At 49.9% G+C, this 21,250-nt stretch overlaps 2 protein-coding genes across 4 annotated transcripts in view; both read right to left on the minus strand.

The window, feature by feature from the left end:
• Positions 1-145: 145 nt before the first annotated feature.
• Positions 146-13,210, minus strand: tjp3 (tight junction protein 3). The gene is given in 31 exon segments (XM_084676109.1): positions 146-805; positions 938-981; positions 1,150-1,677; positions 2,255-2,355; positions 3,034-3,244; positions 3,596-3,675; positions 3,795-3,890; positions 4,010-4,209; positions 4,547-4,766; positions 4,909-5,017; positions 5,192-5,348; positions 5,501-5,564; positions 5,653-5,714; positions 5,843-5,903; positions 6,017-6,105; positions 6,210-6,300; positions 6,638-6,729; positions 7,540-7,624; positions 9,039-9,142; positions 9,311-9,360; positions 9,363-9,531; positions 9,669-9,756; positions 9,904-10,004; positions 10,116-10,191; positions 10,360-10,549; positions 10,734-10,837; positions 10,966-11,251; positions 11,415-11,517; positions 11,747-11,871; positions 12,224-12,280; positions 12,483-13,210. Coding segments are annotated over 31 exon segments (4,191 nt in total). The 5' UTR covers positions 12,819-13,210; the 3' UTR covers positions 146-693.
• A 4,962-nt stretch (positions 13,211-18,172) lies between these two features.
• Positions 18,173-21,250, minus strand: part of sbno2b (strawberry notch homolog 2b) — a 51,621-nt gene continuing 48,543 nt past the window's right edge. For all 3 annotated transcript variants that reach the window (XM_084675742.1, XM_084675741.1, XM_084675743.1), the window contains one exon: positions 18,173-21,250. This exon is cut by the window's right edge and continues 1,519 nt beyond it. The gene's annotated coding sequence lies outside the window, so the exon portion shown is untranslated.

Raw genomic sequence — 21,250 nt, forward strand, 5'->3', positions numbered from 1 at the left:
CAAAATTTAAATGCCCTTTATCAATTCATCCAAGATTATGCATTTCTTAATGTATAATCCAGACACTGTCATATTTTTATTCAAGTGATTGAAAGTACGAAAGGAATTGTGGGTGGAAAATGTATTAAGGACGATTGAGAACTGCAAGTCTGTAACTCAATTCTTTATTGAAGCCAGTCAGATCTATACAAACTGATGAGGATGATTCAATAGAGCCACATTGACCAGCAGGCCAGGACACAGCTACTCTCTCACAAACTTTCATTTCATTTTCCCCTTTAAACCTGAAGTTCAGAGGCTGTCAAGAAGATTAAAAGTAGCGGCATTGTGAAAGTAAAACCGTAATTAAGAAAACTGTTTATTAAAAAGACATAAGAAAATATTAAATATTTGCTTTACGAGAATCTGTATAAATACTAAACCCTTAAAAAACCCCAGGGGAGGCATCACCTTAATTTAAAATCTAAATCGGTGGGAATCTTCCAGGCAGCCGAGGTCTCAGTCCGAACCATGACATCTCAAGGAGTCTCCGAAAAAAGAGAGGAGGAGAAGGGGGAGAGCCTTCAGATGAGCCATCCAGATTACTCAATGGAATACTAGATCAAGTTCTGGTTCCGGAACAGTGTCCTGCTGTGGAATTCTGGTTCTGGACCAGAATCATGTGGGGAAAGTTCTAGATTTGGAGTCCAGCGTTCAGAGTTCCGTGGCAGGACCCCATTCGATGTCGTCCGCCTCGTCGTTTTCGGAGCTGTCGCTTCCTTGGATCTGTGTGCGTCGGTATTGGACGGCCTGGTGGTGGGCAAGCCTATCAGAGGAGAGGAGGATTGTGTTGATTTCTCTCTTACTGGTCACGCTTACTGGTCACGCAAGTCAACTTCAGCACCTAACAGAAAGTCTTTTCATTCGCTGTAGATGCCAGCATGGCTGATGTACTTACACAATTAATGGAGATTTCCTCTCTTGTGGTTCAGCAAGGCGGGCCTGAAAGTGGAGGAGACGATGAGAACAGTGTGATGCAATACAAATCCACCGTCTCAAAACAACTGAAAACACACCTCAAAACACAAAAAATGACAGATTTGAAACAGGTAAACATCCTTAGAAAAGAGTGCGTCGAGCCCCTGTCCAGTAAGTAGTGTTCTGCAGTACCTGCTGTAGTTTATCCTCGATGGCTGACAGGGTGACGGTTGTGGGGCTCTCGGCTCTCGGGGGCTCCGGGACATAACTCAGGACCGGGGGGTCCGGGGCCCGGAAATCCGGCGGCCCTTCAGACGTGGCCGGGTCCATGGCGCTGAAGTCCGAGTCGGAGAAGCTGCGATGGGAGGGCGGGTACGCCTCATCCGCGTCCTCTGGAGGGGGGCTGTCCTGCTCGTAGTGGTGCGACATGGGCTCCGGCACCTCCATGAGGGGAGGGATCTCCCTCTCGGGCTCCTCGTCGGGGCTGCAGTGCCCGGACGCGGGCTCCGAGGAGCGGGCTAGCGCCGCGCCCGCCGACCTGGACGCGCGGGGCTTCTCGGGGCTGGCGTAGTGCTCCTCCAGGTCCTCGTTGTCGGTGAAGGCCTCGCCGTCGGTGAAGGGTTCTCCATCAGTGTCCTCCAGGTCGCTGGCTGCACTCAGGTAGTCGGACTGGGTGTGGTCCAGCCCCTCCAGATCGTCACCGTCACCGCCGGCCTCCAGCTGCGACACAAACAGGAACCGCAGTTAAGCAACCACGCGTCCTCGTCGTCACGACTACAAGCGCTCGCATGAGGTCAATTGTTTGTGTAGATTGTGAGAGGTGGAACAAATAAATGACGTTTCCAAACACCACACCCACAACCACTCATTCTGCATGCCGTGTTATGAACACAGTTCAAAACTGACAGCTTGCACTTCACCATCCGTAGATCAGGACGTTCAGATGAATGTCTGAAAACCCGTATCTCTGTATAACGTTGTGAGTCAGGTGGCTGAGCGATTAGGGAATCAGGCTAATAATCAGAAGGTTGCCGGTTCGATTCCTGGCCATGCACAAATGATGTGTGTCCCTGGGAAAGGCACTTTTTTTTTTAAATCGGGGAGCGTCTGAAAAAAATTACTAAATGTAAAAAAAATGTAAACAATTATATCCTTTCTAGGGAGACTATAGTAAAGCAAGTCAGACCCAGGGCTGGGAGGGCGGAGCCAGGACTGGGAGGGCGGAGCCAGGGCTGGGAGGGCGGAGCCAGGGCTGGGAGGGCGGAGCCAGGGCTGGGAGGGTGGGGCTGACTCTTACCGTGACTTCCGACACCCAGACTGGCTTGGCCTGCTGATGGCGGATCTTGTCCTTCAGAGCATCGTACCACACGTTGGAGCTGGGCTGGAGGTCGATGCGGGCTGGAAGGACGACACATGACCACCATGAGAAGAGACAAATCGATAATATAGTTATATTGTAATTATTATGTTTGCTTATTCCATGTCTAACTCTGTGTTGTATGTGTCGTATTGCTATGCTGTCTCTTGGCCAGGTCGCAGTTGGCGCTGAAAATGGCTGCATTGGTAGGCTCTCCTGTCAAAGTAAATTCCTTGTCTGTGCAAACTTTCCCGGCGAATAAACACCAATTCTGATTCAAATGAGAACTTGTTCTCAATTAGCTTACCTGGCTAAATAAAGGTGAAATAATATTTATTTATTTTTTAACCAATAAACAGTTACTTTTGAGAGGGACATGACTGGTTAAAAACAAAACACACAGCAGCAAAATACGGAGTGATAAATAAGTTGTTTACAGCTCTAGAGTCTCTCCTCCTCCTCTGAAGAAGAAGTGTCCAGTGCAGGCCCAAGGCATATGGGAACTAAGCGGCTGCTTAGGGCCCCTGTGGCCACCAGAGGGCCCCCAAGAGCACATTCAATTACAGTTTAATGTAATTTATGTGTATAAAAAGCTCCTCAGAGGGGCCCACAAATCAATTCTGCTTAGGGCCCCATAAAGGCTTGGGCCGACCCTGATGACCCATGTCCCTGATGAGAGCAGAGTCAGGCCACGCTTCGTGTGAAGCTGTTTCTCCTACCTGCGAAGAGATGGCTGCAGTCTTTCCTCATCTTCAGAGCCTGGGCGTAAAGGCGTCTGGAGCTCTTGTTGGACTTGGGGCAGAGCTTCTGCCTCATGGCCTTGACGTCTTTGCGGTTGTGGGGGTCCAGGAAGAGCACCATGGGGTGGTACTGGATGTAGTTCAGCCTCTCCACTGCAGTGGGCGTGATGTCCAGCAGGGGGTGCTTGTTCTGAGGGAGAGAAAAGATGTCAGACGGATGACAGTTGGTTCAAGAAAGAGGAAGTTGCTTTGGGAGTTGAGACATGACTAATCAAAAAGTCTGATATAGTTCCCTTTACAGTTGTCACTCAAACTTAACGTCTGACCTTTGCTTTTGATCCAGCCAATGAGAACAAAACCAAACTAAAAAATGTTATTGAAAGATTTGAAACTGAGATGAATCATACTGACCAAACATATCTGGAATTTTTCTTTTTTCTAAATACACATAAACCCAACACCCTCCCTGAACCCAAACAACCCACCATGCCACACGCCAAAAAAACGAAACTACTCCTAAACACGTATCAGTTTTGTTCACCTTCTCTGCGATCCTTCTGACGGTGTCCAGTTTGATGACAGTGGAGCCTCCATCTCCTCCTCCACCTTGAGGGACCATGTCTGTCAGGACGAGCGAGGACAGCGAGAGAGAGAAAGGCAGCTTTTAGTTTCACTAAGATCAAAAAATGCAAAGACCTGCTCTGTCAGGAGGACACCATGTACGACAGGAAATGACATACCTGCCACCTCAAAGTTATCAGGCATGTCGCTCGCCAGCTTCTCCATGGCAACGTCGTTCAAAGGACCCAGGATGACAATGGGCCGTTTGAAATTGGCTGTAAATAGATTCGAAGCCGTTACAAACTCGCTTTTTGTTTATGAAATACGTTTTCGAAATAAATGGAACGGGTTTGGGGGAGAAAAAAAAACAAATACAAATCAAATGTTCTAGGACCTTCTCTGAGGAGCACCCTCTCGTAGGCTGGGAACTTCCCCTGGATGGTCAGCTGGAGGAGGTCGTCTCGAGTCCGGCGGACGTTCTTTTTGCCCCCTCTGAGCCCCCGTAGCTTCCAGAACTCCGCCCTGGGTCCAGACACCTGCTTCTCAGTGCCGCTGGCACGGTTTGCCTGCTCCAGACTGGCCAGAGTCTCCGCCCTGACAGAACCCAGGAGGGAAACACCAGGTTAGAGCTGCAAGTATGGAGATGGAGGGAGGGAGGGAGGGAGGGAGGGAGGGAGGGAGGGAGGGAGGGAGGGAGGGAGGGAGGGAGGGAGGGAGGGAGGGAGGGAGGGAGGGAGGGAGGGAGGGAGGGAGGGAGGGAGGGAGGGAGGGAGGGAGGGAGGGGGAGAGAGACATAGAGCGGGAGAGACAGAGAGACATAGAGCTAGAGAGAGCGAGACAGAGAGAGAGAGACAGAGAGAGACAGAGAGAGACAGAGAGAGAGAGACAGAGAGAGAGGCAGGGAGGAGTGGGATGATGTTGGGGTTCTGACCTGCCCTGGTTGGGGATGGTGCCCTTGTCCAGCTCATGCAGATCGTTGCCCATGCGGATGGCCAGCCATTTCCCCAGCTTGCCCCTGTGCATGGTGTCCACCACCCTGAAGACTTCTCCACGCGTGAAGTTCAGGCTTCTGGCGTCCTCTGGCTCGTAGTCGTAGTGGGTCCGGATGTAGAAGGAGTCACCCAGGTTGGACTTGAGGATCTTCTTGTAGACTGAAAAAGGACAACAGAGCAGGAACTCCCTTAGTTTCAATGGTGCTGCTGGTCACGGCGTTGCCATGACGCCGTAGAGTGTCACGGCGTTGCCGTGACGCCGTACAGTGTCACGGTCACTATGGGTCTTCGAGGAGCTTACGGTCCATCTTGTTCTGAGTGCGGATGTCCACGCGCTCTCCTCGCTTGGCGTTGAGCAGAAACATGGCCGCCTCTTCTCTGGTAAAATGACTGAAGTCCACCCCGTTCACCTATACACAGAGCGTATAAGCACACACTCCAAGATGAGTCCATCTACAAATACTTGGGACGTCCAAAAAAACCCACAAACATCTCACTTCTACTTAGACATAGAAATCACTTGAAAGTGTTACAGGATATCAGTACCCTAACAAGGAGTTTACAGCCACAAACTGCGAGTTTACCTGCATGATCTGATCCCCCTCCTTCATGCCCTGCTCCTGGGCGGGGCTGTTTGGCTGGACCCCCCCCACAAAGATGCCTACGTCGTTGCCCCCCACCAGCCTGAGGCCCACGCTGCCCTCCTTGATGAAGGACACGGTGTTGAGGTCAGAGCTGTACCTGGAGAAGGAGGTGGGCAAGGCGGTGATGAGCATGCACCAACAGAGCCTGACTGGCTTCACTCGTGGTGGTGGTGGTGGTGGTGAGGTAAGATACGAAGCGTTTCGGATGATCTCTGCTGGTCCCGTGTGTTAGAGTGAGGGAATGCTTACCCCAGGTTGGGCGTGGGGTAGGAGTCAGGGGGCAGGGAGTAGAGAGGCTCCTCTTCTGTCTGAGCTGAAAGAGAAGAAGGACGTTTATCTTTTCCCTGGTGCTGGAGTTTGTCTTTAGGTCGTGAAACTCAGCTTGAGCAGACAGGGCTTACAGTAGGGTGGAGGGTTGCTCTTCACGGATACTCCAGAAACCATACCGTTGGCTCGTGGAAAACTGTTCAAACAAGAGAGAGGAAAGGGAGTTTTACAGGACATGGTTCTGATGGTCTGTGTACAAACAGTGTGTCGTCATTGGCTGCTAACTGATGCTCTATTTGAGGTGTGTGTGTGTGTGTGGTTTACCTGCGGTTGCTGCTACCAGATCTTCCAAGAGGCGAGGGAGCGCGCTCAGAGTCGGAGGAATCTGACAACGACACGGAAATGTATCAGCTTTGACCTATTAGAGTGACATCATCACCCTGGCAGCCCAGGACTAAGGGAAAGGGGGGCTGGGGGTCACGGAGGGGTCATACTGACCTTCAGGGGGGGGTCTTGTGGGGGTCAGGCCTCGACGAGAAGGCTCATGTTTCACTGCTACAGAAGATGACTTCAGGTCTGGGAGGACTCTGTGAGACAATTGGAAACAGTTTGTAATTTGATCTCATTAAATGACTAAATTGAAAAAAACCTTTTTTTGTTGCTGAAATGATGTTTGTCACCCCCTTCTTACCTGTATTTGTTGTTGCGGGAGCCATCAGAGTCTGTGGAGGCCCTACGGGGCACGGAGGCATAGCTCGCCTCAGACTCTGACTCTGAGCGTGCTGTAGAGACACACACAACCAACAATCACATGCCGTCAATACTTTCTGGTGTGGCGGTTCTTAACTCACTAGCAATGAAAAGACAAAAACCCCAGGGCTAAACACACACACACACACACAGGTAGACACACACACACACACGCACACACACACGCACGCACACGCACACACAGGTAGACACACACACACACACACACACGCACGCACACGCACACACAGGTAGACACACACACACGCACACACACACACACACACCCACACGCACGCACACGCACACACAGGTAGACACACACACACGCACGCACACGCACACGCACACACAGGTAGACACACACACCTTTGGCCTGTGGCGGGATGCTGTTGGAGACGCTGGGTGCAGTCCAGCGCGGGGGTTCCACCCGGGGCTGCTGGGATAGGTCTGGGAGGACTCTGGAAGAGATGGAGGACGGGAGTGAGGGAGGAGGAAGATGGCACAACTCAGTTACGCGTGGAGAGGGGGACCGCTGACCAATGTGATTATCTTGAGAGGACAAGAGACTGAAATATTCACCTCAGTTTCTCAGGGCCAGCTTTCTCCCTCTCTCTTTCTCTCTCATTGCAACAGAACCAAAAGACTGATTACAGTTAATCAATTTGAGGGCAGGGTTCCACATTAAGCATCCATTATTTCTCTGGTTGTGCATGCTGCACAAGCTACATGCTGTTTGTTCCTGCTAAACATGAATTTGATGTTATCTAATAAAAGGAATGAACTGCCACAATATTTATGTGATCATGTCATGGGTGATTTGTAGGGATGTCATTTTGTGATTTGTGGGATGTTTTTGAAATCTGTGACCCAGATTCCTCCTTCTGACCTTGGACATTCCAGCCACCATAAGTGGACCAATGTAAGCCACATATTCACTAGAGGGAGATTCTCTGAATAAATTGCTTTTATTTATTAACAAGACCACAAAAGTAACAGGAATACAACATGCATTATGGGTACACAAAAGAACAGAAACACGACACAAATGTAGCTGATCATCCCGCCCCAAAAAACAAAACAAAAACAACTGTGTTTAAAACGTCCAAAATCAAAACCATTCACAAACACAAAGTGGATAATAAGGTTAGCGAAGGGAGCCAGTGGACATCCAGTGCCCCAGTCCTGGAGCTCTGCCTGGGGCTCGGGGAGGGGGGAGGGAGGGGTACTAGGATAGTAGGTGTAGGGGGGGAGGTGGGCCTCATCTGTACCTGTATTTGTCCCTCGAGTCCTGGCTGTGGGGGGTGCCCTGTCTCCGGGGAGGCCCGGAGCTACCATCTGACTCCGACTCGGAGTCTGGAACCAGAGGAAGAAAAAAGGAGGGGGAGGGAGAGAGGTGAAGAGAGATAGGAGGAGAGAGTTATGTGTTGGTGTTCATAGTACATGGCGTTCAACTGGGTAAGAGTGTCTTGGTGGGATATCCTGGTGATGCAGGTGTGTCAGGGTGGGTGGAGGGGGCTGTAGGTGGGGTATGCAGGTGTGTCAGGGTGGGTGGAGGGGGCTGTAGGTGGGGTATGCAGGTGTGTCAGGGTGGGTGGAGGGGGCTGTAGGTGGGGTATGCAGGTGTGTCAGGGTGGGTGGAGGGGGCTGTAGGTGGGGTAAGCAGGTGTGTCAGGGTGGGTGGAGGGGGCTGTAGGTGGGGTATGCAGGTGTGTCAGGGTGGGTGGAGGGGGCTGTAGGTGGGGTAAGCAGGTGTGTCAGGGTGGGTGGAGGGGGCTGTAGGTGGGGTATGCAGGTGTGTCAGGGTGGGTGGAGGGGGCTGTAGGTGGGGTAAGCAGGTGTGTCAGGGTGGGTGGAGGGGGCTGTAGGTGGGGTATGCAGGTGTGTCAGGGTGGGTGGAGGGGGCTGTAGGTGGGGTAAGCAGGTGTGTCAGGGTGGGTGGAGGGGGCTGTAGGTGGGGTATGCAGGTGTGTCAGGGTGGGTGGAGGGGGCTGTAGGTGGGGTATGCAGGTGTGTCAGGGTGGGTGGAGGGAGCTGTAGGTGGGGTATGCAGGTGTGTCAGGGTGGGTGGAGGGGGCTGTAGGTGGGGTAAGCAGGTGTGTCAGGGTGGGTGGAGGGGGCTGTAGGTGGGGTATGCAGGTGTGTCAGGGTGGGTGGAGGGGGCTGTAGGTGGGGTATGCAGGTGTGTCAGGGTGGGTGGAGGGGGCTGTAGGTGGGGTATGCAGGTGTGTCAGGGTGGGTGGAGGGGGCTGTAGGTGGGATATGCAGGTGTGTCAGGGTGGGTGGAGGGGGCTGTAGGTGGGGTATGCAGGTGTGTCAGGGTGGGTGGAGGGGGCTGTAGGTGGGGTATGCAGGTGTGTCAGGGTGGGTGGAGGGGGCTGTAGGTGGGGTATGCAGGTGTGTCAGGGTGGGTGGAGGGGGCTGTAGGTGGGGTATGCAGGTGTGTCAGGGTGGGTGGAGGGGGCTGTAGGTGGGGTATGCAGGTGTGTCAGGGTGGGTGGAGGGGGCTGTAGGTGGGATATGCAGGTGTGTCAGGGTGGGTGGAGGGGGCTGTAGGTGGGGTATGCAGGTGTGTCAGGGTGGGTGGAGGGGGCTGTAGGTGGGGTATGCAGGTGTGTCAGGGTGGGTGGAGGGGGCTGTAGGTGGGGTATGCAGGTGTGTCAGGGTGGGTGGAGGGGGCTGTAGGTGGGGTATGCAGGTGTGTCAGGGTGGGTGGAGGGGGCTGTAGGTGGGGTAAGCAGGTGTGTCAGGGTGGGTGGAGGGGGCTGACCTGGAGGTGGTACTCTGACAGGTGAGGACACCCTTCGGGGGGGCTCCTGGCGGACCATGATGGGGGAGGCCCTTCCCCCGGGGTGAGGCAGGTCAGGGAGAACTCTGGAGGGAGAGGAGGGGAGAAAGACAGAGGTATGAGGGAGGTAAGAACGGGATGGAAGCGTTGAGCAAACGGATGAGAAGAGGAAGGGAGGGCCGACGGGGTAAAAAGGTGGGAGAATCTGGTCTCCTCCTCCCGCCGTGTCTTTCCGCCCTGCCTGGTGCACATACTTGTATCGGGAGTAGTCGTTGGAGCGGGGGCTCTCCTTGCGGGGGGCTGGGGGGACGCGCTGCGGTCCGAGTCCGACTCGGACACCACCTTCTTGGGCCGCGAGGAGGTGCGTGTGCCCTGGGAAGCCATGGAGACGGTGGACGGAGCCCGAGGGGCGTTCCAGCTCTGAGGGACGGGCGCCGATCGGGGGTTGGGGAGGGTGGAGACTCCTGAGAGGGTCCTGCACACACACACACAACTACGTGTCAAACTTCTAACTGCTTTCAAGTTCTTAATAACCACCAGAACATCCTGTTTGGGCTGCACTGGAGGGGTTGTTGAAGATCCCCAGGTGTGTGAGTGAGTGTGTTCTCCCACCTGTACTTGTCCCTGCTGTCTGGGGCGTCTCTGTGCGTCCTGGAGGGGGGAGGGGAGGCGCTGCGGTCGGAGTCAGACTCGGACGGGGCTGGAGGAGGAACGATAACACAGGGTTCACGTGAGGTCAGAGGTCAGCTGCCAGGCTGGCCCATGCTGGGCTGGGCCACCGGGCAGTGCTGATCATGTCTCCATGAGGGATGTGACGCTTTGCTGGGAGGGTTCCTGTGGTTCTGACCTCTGCGGGGCGGGAAGGCCTTAGCGACGGGCCGGGTCAGAGTGGAGCGGACCGGAGACGAGTCCCGGGACTTTGCCGAAGCAGGAGGTTCAGCCCGGGTTCTACGAGACGAGACAGAGAGAAACGGAGAGAGTGAGTTTGCCTTGTGTCACTGTGGCAGGTCTAGTCATGATACGAGAGGATGGCCTCATAGATGAGAGGTGAAAGGTCACCTGCGCGTGCGTCTCTCTCTGGTGGCAGGGCGGGACACTCTAGGAGGGGGCAGGTCAGTGTCCAGGTCAGAAATGTCTGGGGGGGAGGGGGGGGTATTAATGATCGATCAGCTGGGTCATTTCATATTTCTACTTTTACATTCACAACCTTCCCTCCATCTCTCCATCTCTCCCCCTCTCCCCCTCTCCCCCTCTCCCCCTCCCCCTCCCCCTCCCCCTCCCCCTCCCCCTCCCCCTCTCTCACCCTCCAGTTCGGAGCTGTCGTCTGCTTGTCGGTCCTCCTCGCTGTTGGGGGCGCTGTCCACCACCTCGGGGATGCTGACCAGGAACTTGCGGTCGTCTCGGAGGACCGTCATGGTGAGCTTCCCTCGAGACTTCTCGACCAGGTGCTTGGTCTCCAGCAGAGACAGGTTCTCTGTCGTCATCCCGTTGATCTGCACCACGAGGGGCCATTCAAACAGAGGAAAGCTTTATGGTCCACACCGTGTTCACGTTTCAAAAGGGTGGGTCAGAGTTACCAACTGATATTAAACCCATTCAGGAGTGTTACCCCCCCATGGTGGCGTCTGGACGGAGGCTAAAACAAAGAGAGTGTTCTGGAGGAGCGGCCGGTCTCACCTTGAGGATGAGGTCTCCCTCCTGGAGAGTGCCCTCCTTCGCTGCCAGGCCGGTCTCCGTCATGTGTTTGATGAAGATCTGACTGCCCAGCTTCAAGCCGTACTCTGTAACCGCGGCAACGCCAGGTCAGAGATTTACTGACGACTGCTTTCAGTGTGACATTAATGACATCATAACATGACCCCCCCCCCCCTCATCAGGCCCCCCCCCCCCCAGGTTCTCATCAGCCTACCATCAGTCAGCTTCTTCTTCAGTAGGGTGGTTTTGATTGGCTTATCCGGGGCGTTCTGGTTGGGCAGCCTCTTGTACCCGGACGACACCAGTGCGTGGCCGTTGCGGTCGGGGGTGGAACTGCGGGCGTTGACGCGGTAACGGTCGACGTTGGGGGCTTGGTCGCTGCCGTCGGAGTAGCGGCGGGCCCTGCGGGGGGGGTCCTGGTCCAGGAGGTTGGAGTGGGACACGGCCCGGGTCGGTCTGCTGGTGGCTGGGATCTGGATCTTCCTGGGACGCTTAATCGTCTGGGGAGAGACAGAGACAGAGAGAGACAGAGATAAATATTAATGTTCCCATTAACTGCCTGGATACAAGTTATATGACGTTGATTCCACCGATCCGGTTAATACGAGATAACGATTCCCCGCATCTCCCGTCGCCGTGGAGATGAGCGTGCAAGGTGCTCACCACGTTGGCCGTCTTGCCAGACGACTTGAGGTTCTGGATGGTGAAGGTGGAGTAAACGTTCTCCATGGAGATCCCGTTTACCATGACGATCTGGTCCTTGGTGCTGAAAGAGCAGAGGGGACGAGGGGACGAGGAGACAAAGATGAAAGTGAGAACCATCGAGCAAACACACACACGTCTCCGAATCCTTGAGTCTGTTTGTGTATGAAGATGTGAAGGTGTGTCTGTCTGTGTCAGTGTGTGTGTGTGTCAGCGTAAGAGGGTCTGTCCGTGAGACGGGTGGCAGCTGTGAGTGTGTGTGTGTGTGTGTGTGTCTGTGCCGGGAGACTCACAACAGGCGGCCCATGGCCGGGCCGTTAGGGAGCACATCAGACACCACCACCGCCGTGTCCCCCGTGTCTGGGTTCGGCTTGTCTCGACCCCCTGAGATGGCGAAGCCAAAACCAAACTTGGAGTCCTAGCACCAGGAGGAGAGAGGGGGGAGGGAGGGGGGGGAGAAGAGACGGTTTAAATTAACTGAAAATGGAGAGAGAAATAACAAAGGGAGCAAGAGAGTAACATGAAGAGAGAGAGAGAAACAGAGAGATAGAAGAGATAAGAGAGAGAGAGAGGGTGCACACATTCCTTTAGGACTGAACTGTGTCACCTGACCTCCTCTTACAGAAAAACAGTAGGGTGTGTCGGCTGGCTGAGTTCCTGGACCAGGCTGCTCGAACTAAGACTGCTGCTACACACCATCGATGCACTGTGCCGTCACAGGACAGAAACCAGACTATCGAAACTGGCCTGATCAGAAGAACCGTACTCACTCTGTTCAGCGTTATCGTGTGTTGCTCCCATATCGTTAACTCCTCCATCTCTGGTTTCTGAGGAGGAGAAGGGGGAGAGAGAGGACAGCCATTAGAACACGGCGACAGCTACAGACATCGCCTCCTCCTTACTTCATCAGCAACATCACCATGGCTTCAGTTCAACAAAAATACACAACAACAACAACAACAACAACAGCAGCAGCAGCAGCAGCAACTAACACCACCATCACAGCAGAACCACGTCACAGGGCCTTACAAATGGTGCCAGGCGTTCCCCAGCTCCAGGTGTGAGTGTGCGCGGGGCAGAGGAGCGTCTGGGACTGTGGCTAAGCCCCAGCGTGTTCTCACCTGTCCTGTTCCTGTCTGACAGGTATGGGGGAGGGGCCAGCTGGCAGCCAAGCACCCTGGCGCCACCCTTGTCACACGACACCAAGAGGAAATGGCCGAACGAGAAAGCGTGCGTAGAAATGGAACACACACAGAGAAGTGCGGATTCCCCCGAGCTTGACACAGACTGAAGTGGTGTGTTGTGGGTAGCGAGGCGTCTACCTGTCAACTCTGTCCTCCAGCTACAGGGGGAATCATGTGACATGTTGTGAGACTGGACAACAACGTACTGTACAGAACAGACACCACTCTCTGCTTAAAACACAATACAGATGCCTGTCTGGTCTATATTGTACATTTCTAGCTAGCTGCCCAACTTTTGCATGTCTGGTCCAACTGAAAACAGCCATGGGTCATGATGACCGAGGACGCTAGCCAACTGTCAGACGCCAGCAACACTGGAATCTGGAGTTTCATACGTCCTGCATAAACCGCATACTTTCTCTCAGCTAACTGACATATTCCAAATTCCATTTTACTTTAAAAACCAAACAGGCCCATATACGAGTCTATCTAGTTGGACCCAAGCAATTTATTCAAAACGGCTCCAGCCAGCTAATCTGCAGCAGAGAACAGCAATATTGACGAGTGACCAAACTAGGTTTACAACAGTCAGTTAGTGATTTCCATTCCGGGAAAACCCACAGTTAACCACACCAAACGACATCATTACAGCTGCAACGTGAACACAGTCAGACTTCACATGAACATGTCGGTCCTGTCAGGAGTCACTTGTTTGACCATGGTAATGATTAACCTAACTAAACACGACGTGAAAAACTCAACAAATGCACTAAAGACTATACAGTCATGCATATTTGTAGATAAATAAAAGTCAGGCTAAGGTAAACATCCAACTCTGACATGCAGACAGATCTTGGGCAGCATTGTCGGGAACAGGAAGGAGTTCTGGGTTGAGGTTGAACACTGGATCACCAAACATCACTTTACTCTAGCTAGGAATGTCCACTCTCCCCAGGATTAGCTACAGGTACCCATTGTCAAGAAGAAGCGCATTACTTGTCTAAAATACATTTAGATTGACTACATGCCAAGATATACTGTGTGTGGGGTTACATAATCACACAATCTCAATAGGACTCTTTTGCATGAGGCCTAGGCTACGTCACACACACACGCGCGCGCGCGTTAACATGCAGCACATTTACACATCAAACCACCTCTGCCCAAACCGCAGAGTAGATGTGTTTCCTGACAAAACATGCAAATGGCGGGTATGATGTCAAGACAGAACCCAGGAATACCGTTCCTGGAAACGTCCCTGTGCCTATCAGAACAGAAAACACACCTAACAGCTTTCTGAGGTCACTCGGGCCTCACTTACCAGGGCTTCTGAAGTGAAACTCAACAGTGCCAAGTTGATATTGTAATCGTGAAAACATCCATGCTGGGAGTTTCATGTTACACAACATCCAAAGAATGACTTATGACAGAAGGAAACTGAGTCACCGTAGCAAGTAAGTAAACAGTTTGAAGTAGGAACGTCTATACCAGTCGCCATGGGCTACGCCAGGTTTGCTGATGTGCTACTGGCTTTGCATAGGCCTTCAAGTGCCTCTGATGCCATGAGCCAAATGAGGCTCTTTCATACCAACCGACCAACTTCTGTTGAATCATCCCATTGTGTGAGATTCAGTTACCATACCGACGGATCAGCAGTGAGTTGAAAGTTAAGAGATAGGCGTATTGATCACAACAGGATATCGACCTCCTACTCTGTTCAACCTCACAAGGGAAACTCCTCAGGTCCAGACAGCGCACGCCAGATGCAAACCGCAGGTGTGCTTCTCTCCCTCGTCTACTCACCACCTCTTCCTTGAACCTCACTTCCATTCCCCAGTGATGCCTTGGCAGAGGACTAAACACCTGTGGCCTCCTCCACTTACAAAACAAACCTCGTAATCCGAGTTACCCTCACAAACACACAGAAAAAACTTTTCTTTAGCTCATCAAACAATTCCACCTCTGTGAAGACGACCCTGGCCTGGCTGACGGACTGAAAGGTGATCCAGGTTATTAAAAGCTAACGGTGTCTTTGTTTGAGGGAGGAAAAAAAAGCACCTCGCAAAAACCTCACCTGGATCAATAGATGGCTCCTCCCACAGTCCTCTCTATTGCCCCTTTGTTGCCACGGATTTAAGGTGGAGCCAAACCCATCAGTGTGAATCCCCCCCATTCCCCCAAGTAGGAAAAGCCAAAACACCTTAAAACATTTGAAACTCGTTTCTCTTTAAAACTCAAATTCTGTGAGTTCAGGTAGATGAACACTGATCGCTGAAGTGTACAGTCACATTTGACTGACCTAGCAGACGTTCTTATCCAAAAGCAACGTACAAATGGTGCATGTGGGAAAACACAGCAGAAAATCAAGGATCAGAAGTGCAGGGGCTCTTAAAGTATTTCGGTAATCAGAGTCAAGGTACGGCCTGGCGCAGGCTAAAGTAACGACATCCCAGGCACGGTTCATCAACACACAGTTCAAGCATTTGTTATTGATACTTCATGCCCCAGGCACTCCTAAAATGTTAAGGACAAGTGACACAAACTTGAAGAATCTTGTGTTTCCCACACTGCGATACTCACCGTGACCACAGGTGGGGGAGGGGGGGGCACAGACCCGAAATGCCTCATAAGTTTGTTTCGTTGCATCATATTCATGATCAAACAGTTTGCTTTGATGAGCTACACTCCTAATGATGAGCTTGGAGCTGAAACGTGCACACACACGTGCACACAAACGCACGGCTGTATTCAGCACAAAGCAGTACGTATGTCTTTTTTGATCTCAGCAATGCAGGGTCGTTGATACCAGCATCTCTCGTCTTCACACAGCAGACATATCCCCCCGGCAATCCACTCCAGTTCCCCACAAACTAAAACTCCAGTCTAATCCACCCGTCCAAGCGGCGCTTCCAACTGGTCCTGAGGCGTAACTCTAAGCTGTAGTATTCCCATGCTGTCCCAGGTCAGCGAGTCTGACCACACGGTTGGCCGGGCAGCTTTTCCCACAGAGCCGCAGGTTACAAGCTGGTTAAGTTATGCCTGGCACCATGGTTACGGTGTGGAATGAGAACATTGGGCTGTTAATAATTGATGGGGTGTGTTGACATCCTGAGAAGGCCTAGTCAGAGGGTTCAGACAGAGCTGGAAGCTCTAATGGATAATAGCACTCGTAGAGAAAGAATAGTATCTCTTTCTAAGATACTTTGAGGCCTGCTTTATCCGTGGCACTGAACACAGGCATGGTACGGTCACACACAAAAAACGCGCATAGCAGCATGTCAGGTGTGTCTACAGGGTTTTCGATCAGCCGAACGCGACTGTAAAATTTGAACTGTGAGAAAAGGCCTGGATGATCCAGATAGGAACAGGAGTTCATATAATCGCTGTTGGTGTTGAGCTGAATGGAACTGACCTTTGGACAGGCTACTGCTGAATCATTAATAGGTCATACTGAGGGAGGGGCCAGACTCCAGACTAAAGTAGACTTGTCAGAGAAGCCAGGGAGGGGACGTGATCCACAAACGTCTTGAGAGCTGGTGCCTTTGTGGGTTAGTTAGGGTGTGACCCTGTGTCAAGTGAACTATCACTCACACTCAGGTGAATGCTGCAAACTGCCACGGGTGCACAGAACGTGTCATGTTCCCTCTTGAATAAACATCTTAAAACAGAATAACAATGTGTAATTTATTTCGCTTAATGCCACGTCAACAAACTACTGCTGCTTTGGGGGCTGGCCTTGCAGTAGGTGTGAGAGTTATGCAAAGCTAAGGCTTATGATCAGTCATAAACTGAGGCCCACACGACAGAGAGAATTTCAGCGCAACACTAAAACAAGTTTAACACCTTGTCATTTCGAACTGACTTAAATAAACACGTTTGAAGACTGATGCTAATACACAGCATTCTTAGCGTGCCACTGGTGGGCACACTAGCTTGTGTTTAGGCCCTTGGGCGATGCAGGATGTAGCCAACAAGTTTACAGTTGATTTATCCACTTCACAACAAGTTTAAGACCCCTGTTTCAACATCTTCAACAGTTCCAGCCTGAAACCAACCAAGAAAACTGCATCTCGACACGATATAAGACTGCAGACATTTGTAATACACACACTTTTACACTCAAGTCCCGCCAATGTCACCAACACCAGGATCATATAGCCTTAGTGAAAGTTAGGTGACCCGTTTACAGGTGAGGAGGTAGGTAAGCGCGAAGACGCAGTCATTTGGGAATGCGGTGAGTCGAAACTGTTGCGAAAACAGGTAGAAACCTGCGGTGTGGCGGAACCAGTAGAGTGAGGCTGTGGAAAGGAGGATTCAAGTAACTGCCTCCTTGCCTTGGACTCTTTTATTTGATTGTCCCACTTGCAGACTTAATCAGATTTGTAAAGCCATACACAAACGATTGGTATCTCCTTTTACTCTGTTATTATAAGCTGACTGTGTGACCTACTGAAAGCAGTCTTGATCTGCCTGTTTTGTCTTGTCTACCCACGTGACCACCCGCAAATCACTCTTAGCGATGATAGTCGATTACTTCCATTCCTAATGGAACACCAAAATAAATCAATATTCGATAACCCATAATCCCCAGACAAGATCTCGTGTGGATGAGCGCATGAACATGTTGACATGTTTTAATTGTAAACGAAGGCTGTTATTGCATATCCACTTCTTTTTTATAAATACACCCTAGGAAATTGATTCTCTCAAGCGCTGAGAGGAAACGTCTACTCATCACTTGCATGTTAAAATCTCACATTCAAAGACACAGAAAAGAGATAATAAAAGTCTTAAAATTGTTTTCGTTGTCAAACTTACCTGTTAAAACGTCTTTACAACCCGCTGTAACTTTGTTGTAGGCTACAAATCAGAACACCGCGCTCAAGTGACACTTCCGTTATCGGTGCTACATACACGGTCATCTAACACAATACCTACAAAATCAGTCCGAAATACGAAGAAAAGAGGTGTGTTGTGGCAGAGCGTACAGGTGAGTTTCACAACGTCATTACGCAGGGAGCGTCTAATTCCGGAAGTCAGGCAGGACACAGTCGCTCTCTGTAACTGTAATGCTTTCACAACACTGTGCTATGTAAACACCTCATGAACGCACACACTCCATGACAGACTTAACCCATCCTGTTCTGAATGATATATCCGGTGAAATCAAACACCGTATTACGCTGTTGACTGTTTTGTATTTTGTTTTTACTGTGCATTTAAATATGTATTTTGATTACAGTTTTTGTGCTTTTGTTCAGCACTTAGGTCAGCCTTGCTGTGTTGTATGCTTTATAAATAAAATGTACTTACTACTAAGTAGGCCTATACGTGGTAGCATTAAAGCCTTCTGAAATATCCTCAGGATCATAAACGCCATTTAATTGATCAGAATAATTTTGACAGTTGTTCAACGTAGCAGGTTATAGCTGAACAACCCCCATAATCTTACATCAACCTTCGGCCTTGGCCCTCGACCAACAACCCAGGTGCTGCGTGTGGAACTCGGGAGAAAATAACATTTGAACGCAGTAATAGTTTCGGCAATCTTCAAGTTTTTATTTATTTGTTTGTTTGTTTGTTTACAAAGTTAAGATTGCATTACGGTATAATCCTTCCTTTTGTTATGAGTAGAAAACCTTTTTAAAGAATTAGTCGAAAGGCACAATTTTTTACAATATATACATTTCGATCTAAATTATAAATATATAGAAAAACAAAAGCACAACCCAGAATAAAAGTGCTCAACACAGTCTTTACAGAAAAAATAGCCTTTGTTTAAAAATACATACAATCAGTAGCATGTTTTTTGTGTTGTTTTTGTTAGCAATAAATTATTTTGAATGTGATAACTGTAATATATATATGCAGAAGATGAAGGAACGATGACGATAGTTAAGATCGGAAACACAAGCTTAGAACTCTCAATCAAAACAAACAGACAACAGTAACTTGATTATGCCATTCTTAGTGCAAAACTAGAATAAAGCAAAGAAAATGGATATACACATATATATATATAAAAATGACTATTTGACAGTTGACAGATTTCAAAAAAAAAAAAAAAAAAAAAAAAGAACATTTGAAATCTTTCCCGGGGGAATTTTGCATAGGCTGACACCACCACCTCCTGGGTGAGCTGTTCCCCACACAGCAGCACTGTTGCCTCACAGGGGGGGGGGAGAGAGAGGCTGTGTGACCGTTCAGATTCAGTGGAATGTGCCAAACCTATTCTGGACAATCTGAGAGAGATTGACAGGTGGAGGGAGAGAGAGACAGGTGGAGAGAGAGAGAGGTGGAGAGAGAGAGAGGTGGAGAGAGAGAGAGGTGGAGATAGAGAGAGGTGGAGAGAGAGAGTTGGAGAGAGAGAGAGAGGGAGAGGTGGAGAGAGAGACATCAGAAGGATGGCCATTGTAGGGCTCTCAAGACAGATGGAGGCAGACAGAGGTGAGTCCTCTACAGGGGCTCTATAGATTACAGCTGGGAGCATTCGGGCCACAACAGTAAAATACCTGCACCAATAGTTGCACTAATGACTAGATAGAGCTTTGATGGCTACTTGTGCTGCATTTCCACAGTGGAGTTCAACTGAAGCAGTCACAAAATGTTCTGGTGCAAATCTGTCAGCATTCACCCAGGTTAAATGTCTGACCAGCACTATTTGGGGTGGGGGTTGAGGGGCATAATATAGTTCCTGCAGAGACGACCTTTGAACTTTGCCCTAAAAAGGCATGAACGACACTCAAAACCACTGACGTTTCCACGATGATGCAACACAAACTCATCACATTAAGTCTCAAAAGAACAAACAAATACAGCCAAGCAACAAAACAGCACTCAAACGTGTATTGGTTAGTTTCACCGCTGTCGTCAGGGGAATAACGGTTGTGTTTCTAAGAGCTCGCTACACCTAACACATATCTTTAAGGGTTCTTCCTGAGAATTGACATTAGGGTCAGATGCACAAGACAGTAACTTCAGGGTCGTGGAATACTTTGGTAACACTCTGCTAACAAAAGCCCTGGCCACTGCAATCTGAAAGCATTTCTACGGTAGCCAAGCAGATCTGGGTGTGAAGAAATTAGAAGAGACCAAACCATCAACTCTGTACAGTAGTACAGAACAGTGCAATATTATTTGGTGGCAGGTTATAGACTTATGAAACTTTATTTGTTGTTTTATAGTAAAACCTTAACTATAAACGTCCCTGACCAAACTTTTGTGTCTTGTACTAAAAAGTATAATCAGGATGACAAACTAAAAACTATTTATCCCTTAAATATAAATAACAATAATAATTAGCATAATAATGACAAAAATATCAAGGAGCACATTGCTTTTATCCCATCACAATGTTTCTTACAAAGTATTTCAGCTGTTTTTCAGCATTTTTTTGTGTTTTTTACTTTTTTTTTTCTTCTTTCTAGACTACAGGTAGAACAGAAACAAAAAGGAATTCATTTGTTACCACCATGCACAGGTCATCTCAAACGTTTGCCTGTTGAGAGCGTAAACAGTACTTAGACTCTAGATGTTCATAAAATGTAGATTCTGTTTTATTGCTTTTGATTGGATGGACTACCCAAACTATTTAATCAACCAATTACAGTGCATCCATAAAAAAAACAGCCAAATCTCACAGGTTCTCCAATATACGATTATATACGAACTAAAAACAAACATTTATAATATCAATATTGGTCAAATACAAAAACAGAGGGGGGGGGAGGAGGGGGAAAGCAATCTAGACTTTCCTGAGAACTTCAACTAGAAAGCAAAGCAGGAGTCACATGTGAAGGCGGAGTTCTAGACTAAAAAGTGGGTATGAATTTGACACCATTTAAAAAAAACTCACAGCCAGTAAAACAACATGTTCCACCCCCCACAGCCTCGGAAGCCCCTGGACCGTCTAGCCAGGGGGAGGAGGGGGCGGGGTCAGAAGTCACGATCCTGCTGTCCAGACAGGAAGCACACGCACAGTACTGGCATCGCGGGGGACTCCAGGGGACCCACGACCAGAGACAACAACAGGGAAAGGGGGAGGAGGAGTTCAAGATAAATACAAATATGAGAATAAATTAAGATACCGATGCTTTGAATACAAATCTATACATAGGCCTACACGGATTCCAGAGACTGCATTTTAAGTAGGTTTTCCAAAAGGCACTGTTTACAACCACACACTGTCCTCTCTCTCCTCTCCAATAACGCTGAAGCAGAGAAGACTGTCCAATTGGGCAGGGAGGGGGGAGAGGGGGAGGCTGGAGGGAGACCAGGCGGTTCTTTGCTCAGAACAAAAATGGGATCTTTGTTGATATTTCCAGATAACTCACAACCAGCAGATGCAGGGGCTACAGGGGAGCTCCGCAGCAGACAAGGGGCGTGACGTGTGTGTGTGTGTGTTTGATCAAAGTCACAATCCAGCATCGGCGCCGATCATACCCAACACAGCCACCAGAGGGCGCTGGGATTTCACATCAGTGGAACTCTACACCAGCGTTTTCAAGAAGGACAACACAACCAGAATGTTTGCGTGAATAAAAAGTTCTGCTGTGTGCAGCCTTTCACGTGCGCTTTTCAAAATCAAAAGATGACGCTTCCAGGTCTTCATTA

This window comes from Hypomesus nipponensis, chromosome 16, assembly GCF_054491055.1.
Source record: "Hypomesus nipponensis isolate SF chromosome 16, ASM5449105v1, whole genome shotgun sequence".
Taxonomy (NCBI): domain Eukaryota; kingdom Metazoa; phylum Chordata; class Actinopteri; order Osmeriformes; family Osmeridae; genus Hypomesus; species Hypomesus nipponensis.